At 48.0% G+C, this 10,586-nt stretch overlaps 1 protein-coding gene across 1 annotated transcript in view; it reads right to left on the reverse strand.

The window, feature by feature from the left end:
- Positions 1-9,808, reverse strand: part of PRRX1 (paired related homeobox 1) — a 13,041-nt gene extending 3,233 nt beyond the window's left edge. The window contains exons 1-3 of the mRNA XM_009320710.1: positions 9,706-9,808; positions 2,960-3,135; positions 2,160-2,341 (exon numbers count right to left, since the gene is read on the reverse strand). Coding sequence (XP_009318985.1) covers positions 2,160-2,341; positions 2,960-3,135; positions 9,706-9,808 — 461 coding nt within the window. The remainder of the gene's footprint in view (positions 1-2,159; positions 2,342-2,959; positions 3,136-9,705) is intronic.
- Between the last annotated feature and the right edge of the window lie 778 nt (positions 9,809-10,586).

Raw genomic sequence — 10,586 nt, forward strand, 5'->3', positions numbered from 1 at the left:
TACGGCAGCGCCGGGGAGATGGGGAGGGGGCAGAGGGCCATGCAAACACTCTGCAAGGCTGTTTTTCACCAAGTGTCCAATACTTTAATAACCCTACTCAGTTGAAAGCTTTAAGGAGGCTGTGACAACCTGGCCCGGGTGCCCATTAAGACGCATGTGATTGCTAAGAGATGCCCAGCAGGATTAGAAAGTCTGGGGAGGATAAAGTGTCTGAGGGTCCTGACCACCCCACATTGCGGAAACCAGCTGCTCTGCTCCTCTGCTAATGCCTTCTACTCCTTTGCAGGGCAGTGGGAGGGTGACAGTCCATGCTGGTTTGGTGTGTCAGCCAGTGGGGATGGCTGTAAGCCGCAAATATCTTCGCTGAAATGTCTTGGCTTAAGTCAAGGAGAAGCCATCAAGACAGTGAGGATGCGTCTTTGCACCATGGAGAAGCACAGCCAGGTCTGGACCTCAGGGGGAGAAAACCATCCCTAAGGCTTTCCCTTCTCCCTTGCTCTCCTTGTTCGCACATCCCAGATGCTTTGGGCTTCTCATTGCCCAGAGCAGCCCCAGACAGCCCTTCCCAGTGTGCCCCTGGAAGTTACCTTTGCAGGGTCTTCTCCTAGAAGCCGTTATGAAGCCCCTCGTGTAAACAACATCTTGGGAGGGACGATCTATTTTTAAAAGTGTGAGAGGTAGAAATAAGCCACGAGCGTTCAAGCAGGCATCTGGTACTGGGACCAAAGCAGTCTCAGCAGGGTGGGGAAAGACCTGTGCTTCTCTCCCCTGAACTCACCCACCCAAACTCCTCCCTAGGATGCAACAGTGTGGAACACTTCACAGAGACAAAGCCTAAACCCCAAAAGGGGGATTTTGCCAGACAGCAGTCCTCAGATAAAATCCAAAGGATAAGGGCCATCTCTAAGACCAAACTGGTGGTCATCAAAAGCATCCCGTTCAGTATCTGGAGCAGGTGAACCTATGACTTGTTCCTCTAGAGCTACAGGGTGGATGAGGAAGGACCCCATGGCACTGAAGCAGCAAACTATCAGGGAAGCCACGTGTTTGCAGACCTAACTGTGCAAACAATGTTTGGGGTGCAAGAAGGGGGTCAAGGTGACCGAGGAAGAGAGGTCCCGGGCCTGGTGTGATTCCTGAAAGCCAGTGGGAAGCTGGCTGTCCTCAAGCCAGATGAACAGGAAGAAATCCAGCCAAAGGCTCCAAGGTTCTGACCAACAATGAAGCCACTGTGCTAAAAAATACCCACCAACCTCATTTTTAACTGCCTACAAGCCAGCTGGCTCCCCACAAACGAACACATCCTGTGGATCTTGCATCCACACCCAGTTCCTGCTGGGCTGTGGATGGCACAGAGAAGGACAGGGAGGCCTGTGACATGCACAGACATCCCAGATCCTTTGAGCAGACTAGGGTTGCCACATCTGCACTTCTTTCCTGCCACCCTTTAAGCAGTGCTGGCCAGAGGAGACGGACATTGAACACCAGTCTGCCACCCAGAGAACCTGGTCCTTACTGCGGGCAAACCACAGCACCGCATAACAGCACAGCTCATTCACACACACACTGGTGCTCTAGCAACTAGAAAGAAATTGCTCACCAGTTCAGTGCCGACCATTGAGGGGAGGGCTGCGAGCAACATGCATGGAGTGAATTCCCAGCCCTTCCTTGCATCCCAACCAGTGACTGCCACGGGACAGTCACAGAACACCCTCTTCCACTGTGGTGGCTGAGCCTCCCCAAGTGCTCTGCCATCGCCTCCCTTGGATCTGTGTCTCATGGAAAAGTTTCCTCCTTGCTTTAAACTGGATGCACTAGGGAAGCAAGTGCAACCCCTTCTGTTTTCATGTACTTCTACCTGATCCTCTTTCAAAACTTCCTGAATTGCAGAAAGAGACCATCAAAAAAGCTACAACCTCCCATGGACCCAACTCCCAGAGAGCCACAATGATGCTGAACCAAGCCCACTTTGCAAGCCTGGCAGTGAGATGGGGTGGGATGGGAACAGGTAAAGAAAACCAGTGGGGTGGTCAAACTGCTGTATCCTCCAGTTGTCCCATGTGAATATAAACAGCCCATTAGAGCTGTCTGAGGGCCACTCTCAGGCTGCTCTATACTATGCCAGAAATTCATCAGCCCCAGAGGGGTTATTCACCCACCTGTAAGGCGAGGCAGTACCCCAGGAGAGATAGTCGGTGGGTCTCGGAGCCGGGCGAGGTACTATGGGCTGCTCCACGGCGGTCACGTCCCCTGAGTAGGATTTGAGCAGAGAGGCGTTCTTGCTGGCCAGCATGGCCCTCTCGTTCCGGCGAAACTTGGCTCTCCGGTTCTGGAACCACACCTGGGATAGGAAGCGCACAGACCCACCAACCATCACAACCAGCTCTGCTGTGACACTCACCCTTTTACCACACCACCTCTGCCCTTCTGGGCAAGACAGGACTCTCTAAAAGCAGGCTGCTTTGGCATGCCTGTCACTAGAAACTCTAATGACAAGACAATCCTTATGTCTCTCCTGATAAAGCCCTCATGCGAGGAACTGGCTCAGTGAGGTCCCTGTGGGACCAGGTCTGTCCGGTGCTGTAGGCAGCAAGGCCTGGCAGTGCTGTACAAGACATGTTCCATGGTCTGCTTTGACCTTCAGAAGGTGCAGGCTTGCAAGCTAAGAGCGGAGCAGCTCAAGGTAATGTGAGCAGCCTGAGCACAGGACATCCAACATCTTCACCTTGAACGAACCATATGAACACATCTGACTGGGCAGGTGGTAAGTACGGTGGCAGATCAGACCTGGCAGTCCTCCTCAAGGCATGGCATGCTTGGGACTGCAATACAGAATGACCCAGAAGCTTGGTGACCCTAGTGTGCCACGCAGACCTTGAGGATTTCTGCTGCTCTACTGGAATGGCCTGATGACCCCCCCCCAGGCGAGGTGTGTCTGGATACAAGGTGCGGGGATTACCTGAACTCTGGCTTCAGTGAGGTTGACTCTGCGTGCAAGGTCTTCCCGTACAAAGGCATCAGGGTAGTGTGTCCTCTCAAAGACCCTCTCTAATGCCTGGAGCTGGCTGCTGTTGAAGGTAGTCCTGTTCCTTCTCTGCTTTCTTTTCTTCTTCTCTTCTGAGTTCAGCTGATCATCTAGGAGAGACAATTGGAGATGTGAAAGGCTAGAAAGCTAAGAGCCCACAGCAACGGGGTGAATAACCTCAAGAGTTTCAAGATGTAAAGGGCTTAGGAAGGGGCTTGCACAATTTCAACACCACACCTTAACCATGCTGTGTTAGTCCCCGTGTAAAAAGGAGGTGGAAAGCGCATTGACTCCAAGCATTTATTTCCCAGCTCAACTGCGTAAGACTTGTACCAGCTCTCTCAAGCTACCCCATGTCTCAGCTTCCTTACCTCTAAAAAGAAACAAAAAAGTCCAAAATTCATCTCCCCATTCCTGACAATCCTAGAAACATTTTCTGACCATAAAGAATCATGAACCCCTGTTCTCTCGGCTTCAAATTTCCTTAAGGAAATTTCCTTCCAAATGCCCTTACTGGGACATAATACAGCCCTCTGGGGTAAGCACTTGTCCTGCGCCAGCTCTTACTGACTGTGAGAAGGTGTGCCCATCTCTAAGTGAGGAAAGTACAAGGAAACGGCTATTACTCTGGGCTTGACTACAGCCAAGGTAATGCTGTTCTCTGTATGTAGCTCCATTTGGCTTAAATGAGGACTGCATTCTCTTATCCTCCCCGCATCCAGATTGAGAGGCGTCAGTTCAGGCGGAGATGGGGAGCTGTGAACAAAGAGGTGTCAGACAGTGGAAATGAAGCATGACTGATACGGGCCTGAACAAGAGACAAGCACAAAAGCCAGTTTCACTTGTGTGCTTGCAAGCCAAGGACATGGAAATACAGTCAGACAGACATGGATAGCATTGCAATTGGGAAGCAAAAACCCAGTAAGAGAGAGACTGAGCATAAGCATGTTGGATACTGTTGACTGAAGAACAGTTGTGCACTCTCCAGCATCCCCCTTGCCTTGCCCAAGCCAGCAAGGTGGTGAGCAACAAACTGTGCGTCCCATAAGAGCACATATTGTTTTGTGCCTGGTTTGTATTTACTCCAGCAATAAATCAGTACATCCATACATCTGGAGTCACACTTATCACTACTGCCTGTACCTATGGTCACTGGAGCAACATTAGTGCTGAGATAGCTATGAAATGGCTTTTCTTAGCAAATATCTGCTTTGCACCATCTCTCCTTTTCCCAGTGCTGTTGCATATGCCAATGTAGCAGCAGCGATGGAGCTATCAATGCATGAGCACTCGCAGGTACTGGCAAGCAGCGAGCGACGGCTCCAGTGGTTTGAATGCTCTTTATTAGGACAAGCTGGAGGCTATGACACTGGTTTTGCTTCTACCCTACCCGTACCAAAGTATGTTCACTCATCACACCAGTCACAGCACAGCAAACACACCAGTTACCATGCGAAGCCACACCGAAAGCAGTGGAGAGCAAGGCACCAGCCTGCAGGAGCAGGAGGCCACTGCTGCCTCTGTAAAACAGCCCTGTTCAGGCTGCAGGACTGGTATGCCGTCACCTGTGTGACGTTCAAGTGCTCCAGTACGTGTGGGGTCCCACCAAAACCATCAAGGCTTCTCATGCTCCTGCAGCCCCAGCCTTCAACACTCCCAAGCACACCGGGCAGAGCCCCAGGTGGGCAATGTCAGTGTGGTCCCACTGTCTTACGTGGAAGAACAGTAGCTACACCTGGGAGGATCTGAGCCAATATACATGTCAGCATGCATTAAAATGTATTGATCATTGTATCTATAAAAATGCATGTGCTAGTGAATTATATTTTAAATTAATCACTGCGCATCTTGGCCCAGACGACAGTCCAAGAGCTTGACCTGCTGTATACAGTTGCAGAATATCCCCTCAACAGTCATTCCTTTTGCCGTATACAAATATGACAGCTCCCCTCATCCTCCTGTTCTCGAGGGGGTATGTAAGGCATAGGGAGAAGCTGACAAGGAAATTAAAGTCTATGGTTGTCCTCACCACCTGTTTGTGTTGCTTTTCACAGCCCATCTGGTAACAGTTACTGCACCTGAGTGCCTTTGGAGCGAGGCCCATCCATTTGGGAACAAAAGGACATTCCTTTTAAATTAAAATAGGTTTTTCAAATTCCTGCAGGTTTACAGCTCCTCTGCCCTCAGTCCTTCTCCAACAGCCTGACGATCCCTGCAGACTCCTTTCCAGCCTGGGGATTCCTGGGTGCAAAAATACACCCTCGGTTTTCTTGTATCTGAGAGGAAGCATTTGGAGACCAGTTTTTAACAGGCATGTTGGATTGTGAAGCTCAGCTGGGAAGGGACCGGCAGAGGCAGGAACGTGCAAGAAAAACAAACACACGTAGGAATCTCGGGCCATTAAAACAAGGCTACAGGTGAATCTATCCTGCTCAGGTGGTGGGAAGCAAAGCAGCGAAGCAGAGGGATGGGATTTAACCGCTGCTTGTGCAGAAGGCCATGCACGCATTTCTACCTGCTGGGGGCTTTAGCACCGTCACAGGGTCCGTCCCTTACAAAGAAGCAGAAAAGTCCTGCATGTTCCTCTCTTGACTCATCATCAAAGCCTCTACAAAAAGGGTCAGTGATTTCCCCCTAGCTTTACTGGCGAGCTTCAACATAGTTGTGATGCCGTGCACCACACAACACAGCAAACGGTGAAGAACAAGCCTTAGGGCACGATCGTCCCTTTGAATGGCAGAAACATTGCAAGACCAGCTGCCGTAGAGGCCAATGTCAACATGTGTGTCTGGCCTCCTTCTGAGTTATCCATTTGATGCTATTTTCTAATCTAAACCTTGCCTATGTGGACTGGATGAACAAATCAATAAAAGCCTCTTAGACCCCTTGGGAATCCCCTCCAGGCCTTTGAAGCATCAGTTCCTGCCCAGAAGATGACACCCAGCTGGAGGCAGCACGAGCCCAAGGCTGTCTGGCCATTGCTCAGATCCTGCGTGACAGTTACACATCAGGAAGGGTGAGCACATCGCTCTGGGGAGCAAGAAGAAGGGCCAAAGCCTGTAAAACGCTGGAGAACAAGAATCCCTCCTGCCAAGCACGTTAACACAATTTGCCTGGTTTCCTCTCAGCGTAAAGCGAGACACCGGTGATTCACAGCTCACCTCGTAATTACCAGACCCAAAAATAGCAGGGCCAAGAAACGGAAAGTTGCAGGCAATGGCTGTGTTGCAGTGACTCACGGTCAGGACACCGTTGGCTAACATACCTCCAGCACAGGCTGGCGCAGAGACCCCCTCTTCAAGACATAGCCGGATGGAGGTGGCTCGACAGCTAAGCACAACTTGCGACAGCAGGGATGGGATTTTGAGATCTCCTTTCACTGCACCTCTGGAACAGCACAACACAGCTAGATCCAAATGTCTACAGAAGTTACTTGGGTAGTGGAAAAAAAAATAATAATAGCCGTATTAGACCAGGGGGCTGCTGGGTTGATCACTCCTTGCATTTTGCCATGCAGACATGCCATATGCTGATTAAAAACTGCTAACAAGGGAACGCAGACACCTAAACCCCAGGTGTCTGCAAATGTCACCTTGCTCACAGCAGTCACCGGCTGCCTTCAACATGTCAGCAGGGTATTTTTTTTTTCTGCCATTATTTCTTTATCAGGAAACAACGCTGAACACTGAAAAATGGTATTCCTAAATAGTGTTGACAGCATTAGTGACTGGAGTCAGCAGAAACGGAGAGAAGAGGAAAACAGCTCTAAAGCTTTTTAGATGGCTCAGAAGTCTTTCATCAACATTCTTTTAATCAGAAATGTTTTATTACAAGCAGCGTTCTCAAAAGCTGAGCTGCTTGCAAACGCGTTCCCCAGAGAGATCGAAATGCACGTTCTCTCAGGAACCCGATGCTGGAAAATCTGGGAATTTCATTTCAAAATCCCAACCTTTCATGTTGGGCTGGGGGATTTTGTTTCCTGTTTCCACATTTGTGTTTTCCTGTGTTATTTCTACATTCACCCATGACATGCAAATCCTGGTGTCCTACACAAATGCACTTCTAGGACGCACCAAAGCATTTTTAATTGCTCCTAAGTGATACAGTATGACACGTCCTATTCTTTTTTCCCTTGCTCATCATGTCTCCTCTTGCAACGAGGCAGATCCACACTTGAAGACATTCCGATCTATGCTCCTTATTGCACAGCGTCTGTCCTAATGTCTGTGACTATCACCGGGGTAGCCCATCAGATGGCTCCTGTTGGGATGCCACACTGAAAATACAATACATTATAAAGCAAAACAGGGTTGAGAACTAAATGCGTACATATAAGTTACAAGATCAGTATTTTTTCCACCAATACTTGCAACCGCAACATATTTTTTATTTCCAAAAAAAAAATGCATACTTGCTTTCATTCCAGGTCAGAACAAAAACTAATTTCCAGATGGGATTTACATTGTGTGGGCAGTTTTGAAAAGTTTTGACCAGTTCTATTAAGTCCAGAACCAGCTATTATAATATATTAATTGGATCCGAATTGAAAGTAAACAATTGGATTTAATTAAGTGAGGGATAGAGACATTTAACCGCAATATCATATACGGTAAGGCAGGAAAGATTTGTCACATCAGTTATATAAACTGTAAACTGAGAAAGGATTTCAGGAAGAAAATAAGGAATCACACTATAATCACAGCCTTCAAAATAAGAAGTTACTGCTAAAGTTTGAACACAGATCAAAGAAAAAACAAGACAAAATATTTCACAGGGAAAAAAAATCTAGAAACCAAAAACCTAGCTCTTTTAAAATAAAAAAAAATCCTGCAAACCAAAAAAAGTTTTATTCAGAGTGGTGGAGAAAGAAAGGAAAAAGGAGAACAGAAGGGAAAGGAACTTTTTTTTAATTGGTTTTAAAGTTAAATTTTAAGAAGCTTGAGTAGAAATATTTCCGCGGGTCCCCCCTGTCTCCAGGCAGACTCCTCTCCCCAACATCAGCCGTCCAGACAGTTACAGCCCTTTGCAGGCTCACGTTCCAGTCTTATTCGCGCTCTGCTTTGCTTTCGATTCATTATATCCCTCCAAAATACTGCAACTCTTTGAGCGCAGGGCAGCTTTGTCAACTTATATCATAAAAAACAAAAAACAAAACCCAAACCCAAAAGGTTTAATCAAAGCTAAAACAAGGCACCAGGAAGGGGAGTGGGAAGCAGGGACGGGAACATACAAAATCCACCTGATGATAAAGCCCTGCTCCAACTGATTTGAGATGCGTCTCAAGCGATTTTCCACTCATGCGGGACGCTGGAGATGAGCCAGTGTGCCACAGAGTGGGTCTGCCCATGGGCAGGGGGTCCCACCACCATTGCTCGTGCAAAGATGAGATCGCACCCCATCTAAAACAGCTGACAGACACCAACAGCGCTTGGCACCAAGCCCGGCCAGAGCGAGGTTCACCCTAAACAAGATGATCTCAACATGAAAAGCCACTTTCCAGCCTGAAAACATCCCTTTGGCAGAAAACGGGGAAAAGCCTTGCACCTCTATTTTCCCTCAGCTTGTTTTCCATGTCTTTGACCAGGCTGGACAGCCAGGTCAATCACTGGTTTTGCAGCTTCTCTTCCCGAGCATCGCCTGGAAGGACCCCGCTCCTCTGGGCAGCAGGAGCCCACTGCCCAGCAGCATCCGTCATCTCCACCAGATGTGAGCAGGGACAGAAGAGGGGCAAGGGGACCCACACAGATAAGATTTCATGCTCAGAGTTGCCTGAAGTATCTTTCTAAAAGCTCCCAGGAGAGAACGAACTCCAGTTTATATGTATTTCCATGCATGAGAAGTATTTTCAAATGGAAATAAGGTTTAACTTCAGGGTACGCAAATGCTACACAGAAAAGTTACAATTACCCTACACCAGACATCACAAATGTAGGCAACATGGAATGAAGATGACACTTAAAAGAAAACTAAATATGTTAAGGTAGAAGATGCCTATTAAGTCATACTGAAGCTAGCTCTGACGAGCAGCGATACCAAGCCCAGCTGTACAACCACGATAACAGCAGGTTTGTGTTTGTGATTACAGGTCAGACTACAGAGACTTTTGAACTACTGTTTTTCTCCCATTACACAACATCGGCTGAGCTTTTTTCTAACTTTTGCTGATTGTTTGTTTGTTTTTTCTGCACCATCAGTGCACAAGGCCTCAAGTTATTTCAATTATACAGAAAATTCAAGTATCTGAAGTTCCAGTCTTGTTAAGATCACCAGGAACACAGAAAAAAAAAAAAGAAGAAATCAAAGAAACATATTTCTTTTAAAGAAAAGCCTTCGCTTTTGATTATCTCATAAACTAATCAGGTTCAATTTTTGCATATAAAAAATAAGTTATTTTGTGCACGAGCATGGAACTTCAGAAAGGCAATACTGAATTTTTCATACAAAACATGAGTTTTAATATTAAATGGAAAAGTGTGTGTATTTTCAGCGTTACCCACGGGACTACGGCAGTTCCTCTGCGAAGTGTCTGCAATATGGAACCTATCAGCATAATTTTTAGCTGACCGCATACAAACAATTACATATCATTACAGAGCTGTGAATAGCTTTTGCATGGATAGCGTGCCTACGGTCTCCCATTGCACTCGGCTCTGCCTGCCAGACTAGGGGAACTCACTCACTGAGGTCCTGTACAACCACGGCTTCACCAGCGCCGACGGTGAAACCCTTGTTGTCCTCCACGAGGACAGGCGCTCGAGCAGAGGGACCTCCTGCCTGCATCATGGCCGAAAGGGACATTTCCAGGTGGGTTTCAAGGCACAGCACCAGCCGGTGACTCTCGCCCACCAGGAACGAGGTCTTGGGGTTGTTGCTTTCCTGGTAGAGAGCTTGTAGACACCTCTGAGCTCCTGAAGACTAGTTTCCAGCATGCAAACTGTCTTCACCCAGGCTTACCAGGTGCTGCAGGGATCTGAGTGCAGAGGCATCCCCTGTGCTCTGCTCTGCACTTTTGGGGGTCTGCAGAGCTGGGGATCAGGTCCCCCTGCAACCCCAACCTGCGCTGCTCCTGACCCACAGCATGAGCTCCTCCCTGGCAGCTAAGAGCTCTATCCTATGGCAAATGTAAGATAAAACTCCTTTTCAGGGTGGTTTCAGCTCTGGTGCTCTGCCTCTCATCTGGTGGGAACCTGCAGAGCACATGGACAGTTATAGCAGCTAAGATGTGCATCCTCCCTAACCACGTCAACGTTCGCGCATGCTGGAGTTGACAGAAGAAATGATGTTCAGAAAAAAAAAGTAATCATGATCCAATGGAAATCCAGAGAGTATCCCTGGAAAGACATGACGTTAAGTGTTAATTACTGGGAGAACAATATTTGCGGGGGGCAAAAGCATACATCCTTCTCCAGAAATTGGTACAAAGCCATTGAAAGTCCCCCTAGATCCCACAGACCAGTCTGAGTTCTGCTGTAACAGCTCTGCTTTTATATTCGCTAGGGTTTTCCTTCTGGGCATCCTACAGCTCATAAGGCACATGGCTTAGTCCTGCTCTTCTAACAAG

The sequence above is a fragment of the Pygoscelis adeliae genome, unplaced genomic scaffold (genome assembly GCF_000699105.1).
Source record: "Pygoscelis adeliae isolate BGI_AS28 unplaced genomic scaffold, ASM69910v1 Scaffold402, whole genome shotgun sequence".
Taxonomy (NCBI): domain Eukaryota; kingdom Metazoa; phylum Chordata; class Aves; order Sphenisciformes; family Spheniscidae; genus Pygoscelis; species Pygoscelis adeliae.